Raw genomic sequence first — 20412 nt, forward strand, 5'->3', positions numbered from 1 at the left:
TGAACATGTGTTCAGATCGGGACTCTTAACAAGCATATGAAATTTGGAAAAGATCAGACCACGTGGAGTCAAGTTATAAGGCATTGAAATTTCATGGCGTCACATCGAAATTCGCCGCGTCGCCATGGCAACACCTTTCGACGAAGGGTCACCAACTTCATAATATAAGATCTCCAAGGTCTTGAGGCTATTCTCTGTAAATTTCAGCTGGATTCCATCACCGTGCTGCCCACAGGGCGTCAGAGCGTAAAACATGTAACTTCCTGTTGCCAGGAGGTGGCGCTATGACTCATATCCTGTATTGTCACATGGACCCGTTCAGGGCGGGACTCTTATGAAGCACAAAAGGTTTGGCTCTCTTAGGATCATGTATGCCGGAGTTATAGCCGTTTCATTTTTCATGGCGAAGGATCGAAATTCGCCGCCCAGCCACGCCCCCTAGGAAAGACTAATGAGAATTGTTTTAATAACTTTTAGTCTCCTATGCCTGTAGATGATACGGACCGAATTTGAAAGTCCTGGGGTCAAATCTCTAGGAGGAGTTCGTTAAAGTATGCGGGCTGGAAATGACAAAATTTCAACTTTGATACAAAATGGCCGACTTCCTGTTGGAGTTAGGCTATGTGTCCTTGGGACTTTTTGGTGCGTCTGGTCATGATACATATGCATACCGAATTTCGTTCTCCTACGACAATCTGTATCGAGGGGGTCAATTCTAGGTGGCGCTGTCGAGCCATTTTGTCCCGCTTTATTTCGAGACCCATAAAATATCGCAATTTTCGCCAGTCCTGACATCTGTGCAAATTTTCATGAGTTTTCGTGCATGTTTAGGCCCTCAAAAATGCGTTTGTTTCGGAGGAATAATAATAATAATAATAATAATAATAATAACTCCTTCAGTTTCAATAGGGCTTCGCACCGGTCGGTGCTCGGGCCCTAATAATAATAATAATAATAATAATAACTCCTTCAGTTTCAATAGGGCTTCGCACCGGTCGGTGCTCGGGCCCTAATAATAATAATAATAACTCCTTCAGTTTCAATAGGGCTTCGCACCGGTCGGTGCTCGGGCCCTAATAATAATTAAAGCTGCAAGCAGCGATGATCGGGCCCTCGCGTCCTTGCGTATGTCGGGGCTCGGCGCTGGTGAAGAGCTTCTGTCAGAGGCATATAGATGTCCCCAGACCTGGGCTGTTTTCAGACAGTGCAAGGGGAGATTAACGTCACATCCTCAATCACCTACTCTTCCTGCTGCAGGGGCTGCTGCATTGAAATGTTGTAGGGGGCGCTATGGAGTCAGTTTTCATCACGGACTGAATATTGATATTTAGACGTGTTCAGGCTGGGAGTCTTATCAAACATGTAAAGTTTGGTGTAGACTCGAGCATTTACACTAAACTTATAGGACTTTCACCTGTCATGGCGAAACATCAAAAGTCAATGCCACGCCACGGCCAAATGCTTCAATGTAAACTAAATCTTTTACTAACTTTTGATTGTACACTAGTGTAGATGACACACACTGATTTTGAAGTCCTTACAATGCGTTCTGTAGGAGGAGTTTTTTAAAATACAAGGCATGACAAAAGGCAGAGAATAAGTTTTTCCAAAATGGTGGACTTCCTGTTGGACTTACAGTATGGCTCCAAGAAGCTTTTTGTGCGTCTGGATATAATACATATGCCCTGTGAATTTCATTTTCTATGTTAATATGTAAGGCAGGGTTTCAATTTTGAAATTGTCAGGGGGGCGCTGTTGAGTTATTTTGTCACAACATGTCAATGACCCATACAAGATTTTAAATGGTGTCTCTCCGGACATGTGTCAAGTTTCGTGTCTTTAGCCCATTCCTTGTCCCTGAAAAACAGCGTAGTATGTCATGGCGAAGGATGTGCTGTCATGGCAACGGCTTTTGATCATGGGTTATTTTTATGTATTGTTGATGCTTTTTTAAAAGGAATAGGATAGGTGGACATGTTAAGTTTCGATTTAACGTCAGTCTATCAGAGGCATAGTAGGGGCGGGTTTATGTGGAGTGTATGTGAAAAAAATAGGCGGTCAACCAGATCCAATTAAGCAAGGAGAAGGTAAGCATCTTTTTAAAAGTGTTTTCACTTGTTGTTTGTAATAGGAAATATATGAGTTCGCGATATGCGATATGACGAAATAGGTCGTGTGACAATAGAAAACGTGTACTATTACACATATTATGCTATATTTTTTATTTCGTAATACGTAAATCAAACCTTTTATGACAATATTTTTATCGGTTTTGAGTCTGTTCGTCATTTTTCGGTTACTTAGTAGTAAAGTACTCTTCTTGGATTTTTATTCACAAAGCTTTGGTCATAGTCAATTCTCAACTTCTCATTGCTGTGTGTTGCTGCTCTGCAGCTCTGCACAAATGGTGGGGGATGGGCAGCCTCTCCCGCGCTGAGAAAGTAGAGAAGAGTAGCGAAGTAGCGAGAAGGCGACTTGAAATGATAGCAAAATTCAGCAGAGATTGTAATTGTTTGTGCTATTTATCAAATTACGACACCCGTGTAATTTAAGTGTTAAAGCATCAGCAGGCTTTTGTAGTCGCACACCAACTACTTTTTCTTTGAATTAATAATGTGATATGATATGATGTGATATTTTTGTTTTGTTGTCTTTCCATAGTATGTGGTTATTAATTAAGTATTTATCTATGTTGTTTGTAGTTTATTTATTGTGTCTTGTTTTATGATGTTGCGCAGATGGCTGAAGCATCTCCAAGCAAATTTATAAAAATTGATGATCCGGAGGTGGAGAGGCTGCGGCAAGAGTGCCAGCTTCTTTCAGTAAGTGATAAATGTGGTGGTTTTTGTGTTGTTAGTATTTATGGGATTCCTTATGAGTTGGACAAAACACCTTGGAAAAATAAATATGGAATTTGGAAAATAATATGTATATGAAAATATGGAAAAATAAAATGTGATGCTCATACAAATCAAATTCCATGTACGTAAAACTTTATATAACCTGTCAATCCTATTTTTTTTTCATCAAAGTGTGATTTTTACCTTGCTATGATTTATTTTTTGTTAATATTTACAAGTAATTGGTCATTCAAAAGCAGAGATGTCAAAGTATACACATTCATTACTTAAGTAGAAGTATAGATACTAGGGTTTTAAAATACTTCTGTAGAAGTTGAAGTATCACCTCAAGCTTTTTACTCAAGTAAAAATATTAAATTACTGCTTTCTAAACTACTTGAAGTATAAAAGTAAAAGTAATGTAAGGTGAAAAAAATGCCAGTAAGGACAAAAGCTTAGGCCATGCCACATGGGCCTATAGTGCACTACCATGCTTCCCTCAAAAAAACATTTTGAAAAGGCCATAATGACTATAATGTTATATTAAAATGTTAATGTAAAATGTAATGTCAACATTTGGATGCACTAGGCTACTGATTTTGACCGCATATATGCCCATTGAAAATGAATGCATTTTAGTATAGACATTCTCTTCAGTAACTGACATCTTCACACTAGGTCTGCTATGTGTCCTGCTGGGGTGTGGCATACTTTATAAATGTGCAGGTGCAATTGATTGCGTACAAACCAATAGAGTGTTGGAATAGTACATGTTTATTTTTCTCATCCAACCACAATCAAATTCACTCTATTTGGATGGCGCGATTTATATGCATAGGTTTTTTTGTGCTTTTTTAAACAATGATAAGCCGGGAATGAAAATAAGCTGAAATGAAATAGGAGTAACGAGGCTATTTTTAAAATGTAAGGAGTAGAAAGTACAGATAATTGCCTGAAAATGTAAGGAATAGAAGTAGAAAGCTGTCTGAAAAATAATTAGTCCAGTAAAGTATAGTTAACCAAAATTTTTACTTAAGTAAGGTAATGAAGTATTTGTACTTTATTACTTGACACCTCTGTTCAGAAGTAAACTTGAATGTTAGCATTAAAATGTGTTTAGATTTGTACTATTGGAATGTGATCACAAAATATCAAATCAGCATGTTATGATCTGTTGACAGTATGCCTGCAACGATGGAGCTGTCCCAAGGGACCAGCTTTACCAGCAGGCTGTGGGGGTCCATGGTCGCACTTTGAGTGCATTAGTGAGGCAGGTCCGCCTCCGTCGAGCGGCAGAACAAAAGCTGCGCATGGTGCAGACGGAGCTGCACCATGCGCAGCAACAACTGGCTGCAGTGAAAGAGCAGCTGGAGGTGGAGCGAGCCTCTGCCAGTTTTATTAAAGATGGTAATTGTTTGTTCAGTTGTGGTTTGGCTATTGTCCATGTTATGACTGTCGTATGTATGTATATATATATTTTTGTTGTTGAATGCATTATCAAAGAATTGACGTCATAAAAATAGGGTTGTCACATTTACTGTTTTTGTATGTTTGTCTACCATGTCTGCAGAAGAAACCTGTGCTGCCTCACCTCCAAGCCCCACCAGTGACCCATCAACCCTTCCCTCCACCCCTTGACTTTTTTGTGTGTGTTCATTGTTCATTGTTCATTGTGTGTGTTGTTTTAATAAAAATGTTTCTAAGTCTTTTTTTGGTTGTTGATTGACTGTTATCAGGTGTATTATTCAAAATATTATGTAACAGCCACCTCTGTTGAAGTCTGTGTTATTCTCGTCTTTATTCAGAGGAGCCCCCTTCCCCAACTATTATTAATAAGTTTAGTTTCATAGATTTCTACTATGTACCTGCTCTATATTTGGGTTTTATTGGTACACAGTCACTCCTCTGTTCGAAAATACAACATTTTATTCAGTTTTCTTTATAGCTTTATGATTATTTTCATAATATAGATTCCTCTGTAAAAAGTTATGTTATTGTTAATATATTTTTTTATATAACAAGGTCATGAAGGTCTCAACATATTACGTCTTGAATCATTAACACTCAGTTTATTTGTGAAGTACTGATTAAATGTAGGAGCTCATTACAATTCTTTTTAATGACATTGTGCACTGAAACACAAATACTTTTATTTTGACAACTTCCGCAATTGTAACCGGTATGTTTTTCTTCCAGCTGCTTTGCACAGACCTGTCGGCACTCCTGATTGGTTCATTTGAATTTTGAAAAACGCGCAGGTGAAGGTATAAATACAGGTCAGAATACGTTTGCCGCCTGTTGCTTTGTTTTCGGACATTGTGACAACTGGTGAGAGAGCGAAAGAGCGAACAAGCTAGCTTGTGAGCATTTCAGCGATTTCAGCAGCGATTTCAACAGCTTTGCATTGCATTCTTGGGATCTTCGGTGGACTTTTGGTGAACGCACTGTGAGTGTATTTAATGTTTTATTATAAGCGACAAAATGTAAAGGTAGTTTTGGCTCGTTATCCTTTTACCGTCATACGTATCATTAGCTCCTTAAACTGTTGCAGCTAAACTGTTTAAATGGTGTCGTGTGAAAGTGGCGGCTGTAGTTGGCGGCATTCTCATATTTGTGGTGATATTTTCTAACATGAAGTCAAATATAGATTTAGGAACAGTGTTTTTTATGCTTTGAGTATAGCTATTGGAAACGTTTATCCTGTGAGTAACTTACATGTTGTTTTAACGGCTGTAGCTGTTTTCGAGCTATCCAAAATTTGAATTAGCAATATTACTTTCATTGTGAAATATACATTGTAAATGCACCTTGTTAAACAAGGTAGCAGCTAGCGTTATGGTTAACGCCATCCTGTCAACCAAATATAGCCACTCTTTCTTACAGCCTATGGTCTGTAAACTTATACACATGGTCGGAGTCCCTAATACTAGCAACATTAACCATTTTATTTTATCAGCAAAAATATATCTCTTGTGGCCGAAGTTGTTTTAATTATTGTGTGTGTGTGTGATACACGGACAAGAATTTGTATAATTTTCGCACTACTGTACATAAATGTAAAGATGTATGAAAAATGTAATTGTATATTTATTGTGTGTTATAAGTGTTTTTGTAATGTCGTATTGAATCAATTGTGTCTGCATATTTTCAGATGCCTCGCGACAAGTCCTTTCGCCGTTCTCAGGCAGCTAGGCGGAGAATGGCGGAGCGCCGTCTTGTGGTTTTCGGACCTCAGCGGCCTTCCACTGGCACCTGTGCCCGTATGTATTCAACTGTTTTTTCAGTGCAACTTTTCCTTATATGTATATGCATTACATAGTTGTAGTATAATTGTAACGTATGTGTCCATGCATTTGTTTGTTCCAAATTTTTAATTGAACTTTTTGTGGGGTTGTTGTGTTTTTATAAACAGGTGAGGGCACAGGTTTTCGTCATAAGGTGAAGAAGTGGCCAATTTCTGCTTTGACTGGGCGCAGTCACAAATTGGTCATTCCACCTGAGGATCCTGACAAGAAGGTATTATTGGTTCAGAGTTTAATAAAAAACCTTTGATGTAAAGAGTTGTTATTGATTGTAATTGATTAAATTGTTTGTTGTTCCAGTTCGTTCTTGTCATTGGAGCCTCCCATCTACGGGCCATGGTAGATGGATTTGTGAAGATGCCAGAGGGACGCCTCTCCTTTGGCTTCATGTCGACCCCGGGGGCCTGTGCGTCTGAGTTGAGGACCGAGATGTTGCATGCTGCTGTACCTCGGACACCCGACGCAGTCTGTGTGATGGCCCCCAGCAACAACCTGACCGCCAGCAGGACGGTTGATGAGGCGGGAGCTGACTTTCGACAGTTCCTGCGCAGCGCGCGCAGTCTTTGGACAACGGTATGCTTTATAGTAGTAAATAGTCTTTGGTACTACGCATTATTTGATTGGGTTACCTGGTGAAATTTGTATACAATAATTTTCATCATTATGGAAATACTTTTGTTTTGTATAGGTCTTTGTCCAGGATTTCACACCTCGCCTGAATGCAGACCTGGGTATTCAGGAACTCATGCGGCAAGAGTTCCATCGTGTGGCAGCCAGCATGGGTAAGTTGAAAAGAAAGTTTTAGTGTTAGTTTTGATATGTATAACAGATGATTTCTTTTTGGCCTATCTGATTATAGGAATCAAAGAATTCATTCAGTTAATATGATATAAAGTGACAAATTAATATATGTAGATATTTCACTGTTTCATGACGTGTGTGTGTGTGTGTGTGTGTGTGTGAGTTTTTTGTTTCAGTGTTGTTGTTTTTTTGTTTTTTTTTAGGTATCAGATACTTTCCCACCGCTGAGCACTTCCCCTTGGATCGCCTGGACTTGTGGAGCAGAGATGGTGTAAGTAGAACAATATCTGATAAGATTGCCAATGAAAAACTTACTATACTCAAGTTTAGTTGATTTTTAAAGTGCAATTCATTGTAGATTCATACAGACATGAAAACTTCTGTTTTGTAAAATGTTATTTATTACTTATATTTTGCAGGTCCACCTGAGTGATGCTGGCGGTATGGCGATCCTCTCTCAGCTGATCTGGATGTCTGCTTATCAGCTATTGGAGACACCACCACCTACGCCCCAGGTTCCTCTAAGGACTTCACCCCCTGGGAGAACCTTTGTACCAAAGGTGGTGGTGAAGGGAGAAGCACCTGTGCCGCGTCCGTCAAACCCTTTTGACTGGACAGTTGTCAGCAAGGGCAGGAAGGTGAGACATTGCATATTGTATGTGTGTTTTAGTTTTTGGAGTGGAAGATTTTTCCTGACTAGTGTAACACTGTGCGGACAAAGTGATATCCATTTGTTGCTGTACCTGTGTGCATGTTTTGGCTTATTTTCAAGATACATTTGCAACAATGGTCTTGTTCTTTTGTTTTCCACAGGCAGATGAAACATCAGTCAAGTGTTTCATCCCGCTGAATCCCGTCCGTTTCAGCAGTGCCGTGTTGGATGCGATGGACAAAGCTGTCCCATCGCATCTCCCTAGCCCTGTGTGCACGGCTGTTCCACAAGGCAAACTGGTAATTTGCATTCAAATTGTATTTGTGAGGCCTTTTTATAAGTGTTTTGTCTTGACACAGAATGGGACTGTTTTGTAATTTGTATTTGTATTTAAAATGTTTTTGTCTTACATTAGAAGCCAAATGTGGTCCGCCGGCAGAAAGCTGTTGCCTCAAAAAGGAAACGTGGACAGCAGCAGGTTGGTAACTTTTCTTTTTTTAAATGTTATATTTACATTTTTCTTTTGTATAGTTTGAGAAGATAGTAATGACATATTTACCTGTTTGTAATATTCAGGGAGTAATTGTGAAACAATGATAAAGTACATTTATATAGTTCTTTCAATTGTGTTTCCTTCCTAGGTTGTGGCTAAACCTGGCACCCAGCTCGTGTCTTGTGAGGCCTCACCTGGCTGTCCTGTGAAAGACGTTCTGCCGGTGGAGGTTTGTGTGAATGTATTTTACACTTCAGCATTATTTACAATCATGCAAGTCTAGTTTAAATTGGTAGCCTATAAGGTTGCATATAAAAAACATGGATTAGTTATACACATTGTATATCTGTAAAGTCGAAGCAAATTGTATAATACAGACCTAATGTTTATAAAGGATGTTTTGTTCTTGCACTAGAAGCCAGAAGATATTTTGTGTCACAGCAGACTTGCAAGGAAGTATTTTAGTAATGTGGTTTATTCATTTTGTTTAATTTTATTTTGTTTTTGCTTTTTGTGTTGTAGGAGGAGGCAACCCCCTGTTTTGTGGAGGTGTTTTCCCAGGATTCACCTACCATTGTCAAGACAGTGGTTGCAGGCGAGGAGGTAGGTGCTCTCACTAAAAATTTTCTGTTTCGTTCTGGTTTCTTGCAATGGAGTTAGTGAAGCTACTTTATTGTCACTGTTCATGTAGTATAAATGATAATTACAAATTGATATTTTTTGTAGCATTAAAGCCCCATGTCTATGCAGTTTATATATTGTGTTTTTTCATGGGGTATTTTGTTTTTTGTGTTGTAGGAGGAGGCAACCCCTTGTGTTGTGGAGGTGTTTTCCCAGGATTCACCTACCAGTGTCAAGACAGTGGCTGCAGGCGAGGAGGTAGGTGCTCTGAATGAAAATTTTCTGTTTCGTTCTGTTTTCTTGTAATGGAGTTAGTGAAGCTACTTTATTGTCACTGTTCATGTAGTACAAATGATAATTACAAATTGATATTTTTTGTAGCATTAAAGCCCCATGTCTATGCAGTTTATACATTGTGTTTTTTCATGTGGTATTTTGTTTTTATAGGAGGAGGGAACCCCTTGTGTTGTGGAGGTGTTTTCCCATGATGCACCTACCAGTCCCATTCAATTGGTTGGAACAGAGGAGGTTTGTGCTCTTAGTCTGAATGTTTTTGAATCTAGTCATCAGCTATGCTATTGTTAGTGTAGTATATGCATGATTGAAAACAGTTTTGTTATTATTTGTAGTAGTAGTAGTTGCACTTTGGAAACGTAATATAGTCTAGATGAAATCAAGTGTAAACATGGAAATAGTAACCAGCCTTTTTTGTTGAACTCAATAAATACACCTAACTAGATGAAGACTAACTAAAGGTGTAATACAGTCTGTGATCGAGAGTGTTTTGTTTTGTCTATTTCTGATGAGGATGATGATGGGAGCGCACTGATCAAAATCTCCATTTATCTTTATTACAGATGCCGGACAAGGAGAGTCTTCATCATCAGCACTCATCAGGATCTGGTAAGGTGAAGAGCAAGGCTAGCCGTGGTTCCAGCGTATTATGGTCTTCTGTAGTAGCTGGTACTTCTAGCCATGTTCAACATAGTGTAACAGGTTCGTATCATCAGGGTAGTAATCGCTTTAAATATGGGGGATTCCAATGTATGGCTGTTGGTTTGGTAAGTCTGGCAAAACATGCGGTTGACAGTGTTTTTGCATGGCAGGTAAAAGATCTAGACAGGGTCGTAGTTTTAGGTGATCAGTTGTACACGTCTTTGAGAGACAACAAGAAGATTAGTGGATCATCTAAATTCTTGTGTGTTCCTGATTTGCCAAAGCACTCGGTTATAGATGGACATAACTTTGAGTTTCGTTATGGTGACTATGTTTCGGGTGATGTCAGTGTGGTTGATGGAGAGTTTATTCAGGCTGGCATATTCATGTCTCTACAAAATGGCTTGAAAAACATGTTTGAGAAATATGATACATGTTTGCTAACATTGTGTGGTACCACGTGTGCAGTCATTCGTCAAAACGGACGCTATGCGGTTGTTGATTCCCATGCGCGCAGTGCTGCTGGAATGCCAGATCCTAACGGTAATAGTGTTGTTGTATATTTTAGTTGTCTTAAAGAGGTGTACAGTTTCATATGCAATTTGTCTACATCTCTCACTCAAAATGACAGACCATATGAGATTGCTGGTGTTCGTGTCATTTGCGGGGGCAGTAAGTCTGAGTTGAGAACAACAAAGTGTACTGACACTGTCACGACTTGTGAAACTGCATCCATGGCTTTCGGTTCATCGCTGGTATGTGGTATTCCTTCAGGAAGTAAAGTTGACCGAGGTACAAAGCGTAAGATTACAGGGCAAACTTGTGCTGCTAAGAAAATGAAAAGGAATAATGTGGCTGTAGTGAATTCAGATGTTGTGTTTGTCAGTGATGTAACTTCGAAAAAGCTGTGGTTTGATCCCATTTGTAAAGATGTTGCGCAGGCTTTATGTACACAGTTTAATGTAGAGTTTGAGAAATATGATGCACCAATGCCTACAGAAGTTGGTCTGTTGGGAACGCCGTGTAAGAATGAGAAAATAGTGGCTGACGGTAACTGTTTCTTTAGAGCGATTTCCCAAGCTGTTAGTGGAACACAAAAGAACCATAGGAAAATTAGACTTGCTGTTGTGAAACAATTAGAGAGTAATGCTGCGGACTATAAAAGTATCTTGAGAAGTGAATATTCTTCAGTGGTAGAATACATTAAAAGTTCAAAAATGCGATATGTTGGCAGTTGGGCAACTGAGGTTGAAATACAGGCAGCAGCAGATTGTTTAGGAGTTAATATCTTTACTTATCATGATGATCGATGGCTAGAATATAGTTGCAAATATAGGTGTTTTTCAAAACAGGGGATCTACTTAGAAAATTGTAATGGTAACCATTATGAAAGTGTTGTTTGTGTTCATCAGCCTGAACTCCATAGTTGTTATGGTAGCTGCAAGTTGAACAGGTCTGAGTCCAAAGTGTACAATTTGAGATGGCAGAGTGCAGAGGAATGTTCATGGGTTAGCGCTGTGACAGAGAACACAAGTAAGAGCGATCAGAAAGTCCAGGAACAGAGTACAGCAACAAATAATGCTATTTCTAAGTATTTTATAAAGAAAAAGTATCTACAAATGAAAAAGAAATATCAGGAAATTGTGCAGCATAGGGAGAAACGTAAGGAAAAGATTAAAGTGAAATATCAGAAAAATGTGTTGCATAGGGAGAAAGTTAAGATAATGAGTATCGGGAAATATCAGAAAAATGTGTTGCATAGGGAGAAAGTTAAGGAAATGAGTATCGGGAAATATCAGAAAAATTTGTTGCATAGGGAGAAAGTTAAGGAAATGAGTATCGGGAAATATCAGAAAAATTTGTTGCATAGGGAGAAAGTTAAGGAAATGAGTATCGGGAAATATCAGAAAAATTTGTTGCATAGGGAGAAAGTTAAGATAATGAGTATCAAGAAATATCAGAAAAATTTGTTGCATAGGGAGAAAGTTAAGATAATGAGTATCAGGAAATATCAGAAAAATTTGTTGCATAGGGAGAAAGTTAAGGAAATGAGTGTAAGCAAATATAGGAGAGATATGTTGCATAGGGAGAAAGTTAAGGAAATGAGTGTAAGCAAATATAGGAGAGATATGTTGCATAGACAAAGTGTAAAAGCCATGACTAAAGCGCGATATTATGGAAATGCTGACCATAAGAAGCGTGTTTTAGCAGCCAACAAAGTGAAGAGGCAACAATTGAAAGAAAAGGCGGAGCAGTTTGATTTTGTTATGGAGCAGTTTTTGGCTAAAGTAAAGGATGGGCCAGAGTTTGTGTGTTGCGTCTGTCATAGATTGTTGTTTAGACATCAGGTTTTGAATTGTAAGAGGGATTTTTATAACAAGAATGAAGCAGTAGCATCATTTGCAGATAAATGTATCACTGAAGTGTATTTACACAAATGTAATAAGGACTGTGAAAAGCCATGTCAGTTGTTGGATACAGCTAGAGGTTGTCTGTGGATTTGTTACAATTGTCATGGTAAGATTAATAAAGGTATAATGCCACCTGAATGTGCAATAAACAGTTTGAAAGTTGATCCCATTCCACCAGAGTTGGCATGTTTGAATAGTTTAGAGCAGCATTTGATTTCTTTAAATATACCATTTATGAAAATGTTAGCGTTACCTAAGGGAGGACAGAATGGTGTACATGGACCAGTAACATGTGTTCCAGCAAATATTGTGCAGACTAGTAATGTTCTGCCTCGTTGTAATATGGAAGGATCTTTGTTGCGTGTAAAATTGAAACGCAAGTTAACGTATAAAGGGCATTATGAGTATCAGTTTGTTGATACTATGCATGTAAGGCAGGCATTGCAATATTTAAAAAGGACAAATGTGCATTATAAAGATGTAGAGTTTAATGAAGCTTGGTTAAATGAGTTTTGTAGGGAAGAGGGTGATTTAGGGAAAGACACTGATGGTGATGTTGAAAGTGGTAAAGTTGATTGTGAAGATGAGCTTTTGCACGATAGACAACAACATTGTATGTTTCAGGATACGTGTCTCATGCCTGTGGATATTGGTCAGGAAATGCTGGATCAATATTTTGATGATATATTGAACCTTGCTCCAGCAGAAGGAAATAGTCCTGTAAAATTGCTTTCGGATCATGCAAACGAAGCCAAATGCTTTCCGGTGTTGTTTCCGCAGGGACTTAATACTTATCATGAAAGTAGAGCAAATCGTTTGACGTTGTCGCGATATTTTAATAACAGGATTCTACATGCGGATGGTAGGTTTGCACACAATGTGGAATATATCTTTTTTGCGCAGTACATGTCTGAGATTGAGCAGGTTGTTTCTAATGTATCCATAGCATTACGAAAAGGGAAAGGCTGTATGTCTCAAAACGTACCTGATAATAAGGTAAACGATATGTTAAAAAATGATGAATCTTTGAAAAAGTTGTTGGAGTTTGATGATGGGTATCGTTTCCTTAAACCGATTCGAGGTACCCCAGCTTTTTGGCAAGGAGCACAGCGTGATTTGCTTGCTTGTGTTCGTCAGCTCGGTGTTCCTACCTGGTTTTGTTCCTTTTCTTCTGCTGATATGCGCTGGACAAATCTTCTGGATAGTATTTTGAAGCAGGAAGGTAGAGCACAGACTGCTGCAGGTTTAGAGTGGGCAGACAGGTGTGATCTTTTACGCTGCAATCCTGTCACTGCAGCCAGGATGTTTGATTTCCGCTGGCATGTTTTTTTGAGAGAGGTACTTATGTCGCCATCACATCCGATTGGTAAAATTAAGGATTACTTTTATCGAGTGGAATTTCAGCAGCGCGGTTCACCCCATGTGCATTGTTTGTTTTGGATAGAGAATGCTCCATTGATTGATAAAAACACAGATGAAGAAGTAGTTGAATTTATTGATAAATATATAACATGTGAGTTGCCATCCCAAGATGAGACTTTATTGGAAACTGTCACTTCTGTGCAGCAGCATTCAAAACGACATTCAAAAACTTGTAAAAAGAAAAACACGGTTTGTCGTTTCAATTTTCCGAGGCCAGCATCCGCTCGAACGTTTATATGTCGCCGTAAAGATGATGAAGAGTGCAAAAAAGCATGCAGTTGTGAGACAGATAAATCTTCAACGTGTGTTAATCATAGTCAGAAAACTTCAAATGACATGAAGAAAAAACATGCAGCAGAGATAATGACAAAAATCAAGAATGCTCTTTCCAATGAGAAGAATAGTTTTGATAGTGTGGTACATTTATTCCAAAGTGTAGGGATTGATCAGGTCACTTTTGAGGCTGCATATACGTGTTTAGCTAGAAATACACATATTGTGTTAAAGAGGCAAGTTAATGAAGTCTGGATAAATCAGTATAGCAAACCACTATTAAAATGTTGGCAGGCAAATTTAGACTTGCAATTTGTTGTTGATGCGTATGCGTGCGTTGTTTATATTATCTCTTATATGTCTAAGGCAGAAAGAGAGATGGGATTGTTGTTAGGGAATGCACAGAGAGAAGCATCTAAGGAGGGAAATGTTAGTGCAAAGGAGGCATTGAAAAATCTAGGCAGTGTGTATTTGCATAACAGAGATGTGTGTGCTCAAGAAGCTGTATACAGATTGACAAATATGCATTTAAAGGAATGTTCAAGGAAAGTTGTATTTGTACCGACAGGGGACAATATAGTTAGAATGAGTTTGCCTTTGAGTGTGTTGAAACAAAAGGCAAGATCGCGCGCTTGTACCTCAGAAGATGTTTGGATGACTAGTTTTGTTGACCGTTATAAAAATAGGCCAAATGATAGTGTATTCAATGACATGTGTATGGCAACATTTGCATCTGAATATCGTGTTTTGAGTAAAAATGAAAAATCTCAGGGCAGCATTAAATTAAAGAATGATTGTGGTTTTATCACGAGAAGAACACGAACAGATCCTGCAGTTGTTCGTTACGCGCGCTTTTCTGAGACAAAAAATCCAGAATTGTTTTACCAAAGTATAATGCAGTTGTTCTTGCCGTATCGTGCAGATGTGCAGCTAAAACCTCCAAACTGTGAGACATTTGCGCAGTTTTACGAAAATGGTCATGTGAGGTTTAGTGATGGGTCAAGACATCCTGTTAAGTCAGTTGTTGATTTGAATAGAAGTCATTTTGAAATTAAAGCAGATGAATTGGATGAAATCCAGAATACAATTGATAGAGATGGTGTATTAGAGGATGCGTGGTGTGAGTTGTGCCCAGAGCAAGAGTTGGAGCGTTTACAGTGTGACCAAGAACGAAAAGACAAACAACAGATAGTGGAAGAATATGAGGAAAATATTCCAGATTTAGCAGTAACTAGTCAACATGTTGCACATTTGGAAAAAAGAAAAAACATCATGTGTAGAAGTGAAGGTTTGGCTTTAATTAGATCTTTGAATGAGACACAGCTTGCTGTTTTTTATCAAATTCGACAATGGTGTTTAGAGAAAGTATTAGGGAAAAATCCAGATCCCTTCCATGTATTCATCACAGGTGGTGCAGGGACAGGAAAAAGTCATTTAATAAAAGCGATTCAATATGAGGCAATGAGGCTATTGTCAACGGTGTGTCGTCATCCAGACAATATTAGTGTGTTATTAACGGCTCCTACAGGGATTGCTGCATATAATTTGCATGCATCTACTATTCACCACACGTTTAGTATCGGAAAAAATGTTGGTTTACCCTACACACCTTTGGGTGAGGAAAAAGTTAATTCTTTGCGCGCTAAATATAGTGATCTTCAGATTTTGATAGTCGACGAAATATCAATGGTTGATCATAGGTTGTTGTCATACATTCACGGTAGGTTAAGACAGATTAAGCAAACCGGTGATTTCTCACCATTTGGAAATGTGAGTGTAGTTGCTGTTGGAGATTTTTTCCAGTTGCCTCCAGTAAAAGGGAAACCCCTATATGTAGATGATGTAGGTGTCAGCTTGTGGTCTAATCTGTTTAAGGTTGTTGAATTAAAACAAATCGTTAGGCAAAAAGATAACGTGTTCGCAGAGCTATTGAACAGGGTGAGAACTCGATCAAAAGGAACCCCAATGTTAAGCAGTGACATACAAATATTGAAACATTGTGAAACTGGTGAAGTCAGCTCAGCTTTACACATATTTCCTACAAATAAACAAGTAAATGAGCATAATTTGGCACAGCTGCTTAACATTTGTCCTGAATATGTCGAGATAGATGCTCAGGATTTTGTGAATAATAAGAAAACAGGCAAACTAGAATTGAAAAATGGACATCATGCGAAAACATATAACACATGTTTGACTGAACAGCTGTTGTTGGGTGAAAATGCGCGTGTAATGCTGTGTAAAAACGTGGATGTTACAGATGGTCTTGTTAATGGGGTTTGCGGTACTGTAACTCATATAGTTGGTGCAGATAAGGGTACGTTTCCTCTCAAAGTGTATGTTAAGTTTGATGATGAGCATGTTGGCGCGCAGAGGAGGAAACAATCGACGAGTAGCTTAGTTTTCTTTGGTTCCACCGGTATTGAACCAGAGGAAGAAAAAGTTACTAACAAAGGTGGTATGCGACGACAGTTTCCGCTGAAACTTGCTTGGGCTTGTACGGTACATAAAGTACAAGGTATTACTGTAGATAGTGCTGTTGTTTCTCTTAAGAAAGTATTTTCTGCAGGCCAGGCATATGTAGCCCTAAGTCGTGTTAGAAGTTTGTCAGGTTTGGTGATTCAAGATTTTGAAGATAAAGCCATATATTGTAAGGATGGTATTCAGGATACAATTCAGAGTATGCCTCAATTCTTGAACCAAAATATAACTAGACACAAATTTAGTACAAGTAGTTTTACTGTATTTTTGATGAATGTGCAAAATTTGACACACCATGTATCTGATTTGGCATTATGTACACAGCAATTGCAGCTTAACTGTATTGCTGTTACAGAAACATGGCTACCTGCTGCTTCCTCATTTGAAGCTGTAAAGATTGATGGTTTTACTTTTCATGGTTGTCCACGAAGTTTATCTTACAATAGCAACAATCCAGCACTGATTGAACTTCAAGGACAACAGCATGGTGGAGTCGGCTTTTATAGTGCAGACAATTTGGAATATAATATTATCAAAGCAACAAATGTGAATTTGGAATGTTTTATTTATAACTATGTTACATGTAACATATTAATAGCTGTCATTTATCGACCACCATCTTATCCCATGTCTTTATTTAAAGAACATCTAGGCAAATTAGTTGATTGGCTAGATCCAAAAAGTAACACAATTGCAATCATGGGAGATTTTAATGAGGACATCTTGAAATCATCAACAATCTGCAAATTTCTAACAGACAAAGGGTACATTCAATATGTTACACAGCCCACAACAGAGAAGGGCACATTAATTGACCATGTGTATGTGAAAACATCACATTATGAAATTGAATCAGTAGTGTTGCCAACATATTTTAGTGATCATGAGGCGGTTGTTTGTTCTTTTAAATGTATATCTTCTGACATAGGACAGTAATACTTTACAACTGTTGTAGATGTATGTTTTTAGTGAGCATTATTTGGTGATTTTTAACTTTATGAGTTGTATGTTATTTAAGCTTATTTATGGCCAATCATGAAATATGAAATGAAACTGGTATTTTTAACCATTTTGTGTATTAGGTGTTGTAAAAATAAATGACAAGGGTTTCTTTTTCCTGCATTACAACAGCATTTATAAGTCTAACATGTATTGATAATATTTGATAATGCACAAATGACATTTGGTGAACAACTACAATATAATTGTCATTTTGACATCATATGAAATGCTGCCATATGCTGTGGGTAATGCAGGTTTTGCTTTTCCTTCTATGTAGTGTCAAAAAGCAAAAGGCACCGGTAATGGCTACTCCTGGTTTATACTGGGATGGGGTTCGATTCCCTGCGGTGCCCTGCTGATCAATTTGACATTTACATAAAAACATGTCCTCCAGTGCATGTCGAAGTGTTGCCCAGTCGAAGGTCTTTTGTCAGTGACTTGTAGATGTTTCCGGACTCAGGCTGTTTTCAGACAAATCAAGGAGAGAAACATCACTTCCTTTGTGCACTATTTTGCCTTCAGCTGGGACTGCTGCATTGAAATGCTGTAGGGGGCGCTATCGAGCCAGTTTGCATCACTGAATGAATATTTTAAAGTAGACATGCTCAGGCCTGGATTGATATCAAACCTGTGAAGTTTGAGGTAGATCCAACCGTGTACACTCAAGTTATATCAATTTCCTCTGTCATGGCGAAACATCAAAAGTCAACGCCACGCCACGGCGTTGATCATACACTAGTCTAGATGACACACACTGATTTTGAAGTCCTTACGATGGATTCTGTAGGAGGAGTTCTTTAAAATACAAGGTATGCGAAATGGCCAAGAAAAGGCGAAAATGTACCATTTTTTTCAAGATGGCCGACTTCCTGTTCGACTTACAATAAGGCTTCAAGAGGCTTTTTTGTGCGTGTTGACATTATACATGTGCCCTGTGAATTTCATCTTTCTACGTTAATCTGGAAGGCGGGGCTGCAATTTTGAAATTTTAAAGGGGGCGCTGTTGAGCCATTTTGCCACGCCCATTCAAAGCGACCACATAGGATTTTAGCTGACATCACTCTAGACATGTGTGTCAAGTTTCATGACTGTAGAGCAATCCCTTCTCCCTGAAAAACAGTATCGTATTTCATGGCGAAGGATGTGTCGCCATGGTAACAGCATTCAGTTTTGGGTCATGAGCTGCCAAATGTAGCATCACCAAGGTCTCGTTTATTAGCTGACTTAATTTCAGGTGCATCAGCCAAATTTCCTAGGAGTAATTAGACAAAGTACGACGCATGATACTTCCTGTTGCCAGTAGGTGGCGCTATGACTTTCGCTAAATATGAGACTGAACATGTGTTCAGATCGGGACTCTTAACAAGCATATGAAATTTGGAAAAGATCAGACCACGTGGAGTCAAGTTATAAGGCATTGAAATTTCATGGCGTCACATCGAAATTCGCCGCGTCGCCATGGCAACACCTTTCGACGAAGGGTCACCAACTTCATAATATAAGATCTCCAAGGTCTTGAGGCTATTCTCTGTAAATTTCAGCTGGATTCCATCACCGTGCTGCCCACAGGGCGTCAGAGCGTAAAACATGTAACTTCCTGTTGCCAGGAGGTGGCGCTATGACTCATATCCTGTATTGTCACATGGACCCGTTCAGGGCGGGACTCTTATGAAGCACAAAAGGTTTGGCTCTCTTAGGATCATGTATGCCGGAGTTATAGCCGTTTCATTTTTTAAAGGGGGCGCTGTTGAGCCATTTTGCCACGCCCATTCAAAGCGACCACACAGGATTTTAGCTGACATCACTCTAGACATGTGTGTCAAGTTTCATGACTGTAGAGCAATCCCTTCTCCCTGAAAAACAGTATCGTATTTCATGGCGAAGGATGTGTCGCCATGATAACAGCATTCAGTTTTGGGTCATGAGCTGCCAAATGTAGCATCACCAAGGTCTCGTTTATTAGCTGACTTAATTTCAGGTGCATCAGCCAAATTTCCTAGGAGTAATTAGACAAAGTACGACGCATGATACTTCCTGTTGCCAGTAGGTGGCGCTATGACTTTCGCTAAATATGAGACTGAACATGTGTTCAGATCGGGACTCTTAACAAGCATATGAAATTTGGAAAAGATCAGACCACGTGGAGTCAAGTTATAAGGCATTGAAATTTCATGGCGTCACATCGAAATTCGCCGCGTCGCCATGGCAACACCTTTCGACGAAGGGTCACCAACTTCATAATATAAGATCTCCAAGGTCTTGAGGCTATTCTCTGTAAATTTCAGCTGGATTCCATCACCGTGCTGCCCACAGGGCGTCAGAGCGTAAAACATGTAACTTCCTGTTGCCAGGAGGTGGCGCTATGACTCATATCCTGTATTGTCACATGGACCCGTTCAGGGCGGGACTCTTATGAAGCACAAAAGGTTTGGCTCTCTTAGGATCATGTATGCCGGAGTTATAGCCGTTTCATTTTTTAAAGGGGGCGCTGTTGAGCCATTTTGCCACGCCCATTCAAAGTGACCACATAGGATTTTAGCTGACATCACTCTAGACATGTGTGTCAAGTTTCATGACTGTAGAGCAATCCCTTCTCCCTGAAAAACAGTATCGTATTTCATGGCAAAGGATGTGTCGCCATGGTAACAGCATTCAGTTTTGGGTCATGAGCTGCCAAATGTAGCATCACCAAGGTCTTGTTTATTAGCTGACTTAATTTCAGGTGCATCAGCCAAATTTCCTAGGAGTAATTAGACAAAGTACGACGCATGATACTTCCTGTTGCCAGTAGGTGGCGCTATGACTTTCGCTAAATATGAGACTGAACATGTGTTCAGATCGGGACTCTTAACAAGCATATGAAATTTGGAAAAGATCAGACCACGTGGAGTCAAGTTATAAGGCATTGAAATTTCATGGCGTCACATCGAAATTGGCCGCGTCGCCATGGCAACACCTTTCAACGAAGGGTCACCAACTTCATAATATAAGATCTCCAAGGTCTTGAGGCTATTCTCAGTAAATTTCAGCTGGATTCCATCACCGTGCTGCCCACAGGGCGTCAGAGCGTAAAACATGTAACTTCCTGTTGCCAGGAGGTGGCGCTATGACTCATATCCTGTATTGTCACATGGACCCGTTCAGGGCGGGACTCTTATGAAGCACAAAAGGTTTGGCT

The 20412-nt window shown here is 39.1% G+C and overlaps 3 protein-coding genes across 4 annotated transcripts; all 3 read left to right on the forward strand.

Moving 5' to 3' along the window:
* Positions 1-5865: 5865 nt before the first annotated feature.
* Positions 5866-7553, forward strand: LOC122969686. The gene is made up of 7 exons (XM_044335607.1): positions 5866-6100; positions 6253-6356; positions 6443-6715; positions 6831-6924; positions 7147-7214; positions 7363-7384; positions 7429-7553. The coding sequence occupies exons 1-7, from the start codon at positions 5992-5994 to the stop codon at positions 7551-7553; spliced, it is 795 nt and encodes a 264-aa protein (XP_044191542.1). The 5' UTR covers positions 5866-5991.
* Positions 6788-9560, forward strand: LOC122990570. Its single transcript, XM_044363955.1, has 7 exons — positions 6788-6924; positions 7147-7894; positions 8011-8073; positions 8237-8317; positions 8611-8691; positions 8887-8967; positions 9157-9560. Exons 2-7 carry the CDS (start codon positions 7730-7732, stop codon positions 9292-9294), a joined length of 609 nt encoding a protein of 202 aa, XP_044219890.1. The 5' UTR covers positions 6788-6924; positions 7147-7729; the 3' UTR covers positions 9295-9560.
* Positions 9066-17459, forward strand: LOC122990562. 2 transcript variants are annotated; one of them, XM_044363935.1, is made up of 2 exons: positions 9066-9237; positions 9567-17459. In XM_044363935.1, exon 2 carries the CDS (start codon positions 9567-9569, stop codon positions 17166-17168), a length of 7602 nt encoding a protein of 2533 aa, XP_044219870.1. In that variant the 5' UTR covers positions 9066-9237; the 3' UTR covers positions 17169-17459. The 2 variants fall into 2 exon arrangements, with proteins under 2 accessions (XP_044219870.1, XP_044219879.1); XM_044363944.1 differs by lacking the exon at positions 9066-9237 and having other exon boundaries at positions 15816-15899; positions 15931-17459.
* Positions 17460-20412: the final 2953 nt, after the last annotated feature.

This window comes from Thunnus albacares, chromosome 2 (assembly GCF_914725855.1).
Source record: "Thunnus albacares chromosome 2, fThuAlb1.1, whole genome shotgun sequence".
In the NCBI taxonomy this organism is placed as follows: domain Eukaryota; kingdom Metazoa; phylum Chordata; class Actinopteri; order Scombriformes; family Scombridae; genus Thunnus; species Thunnus albacares.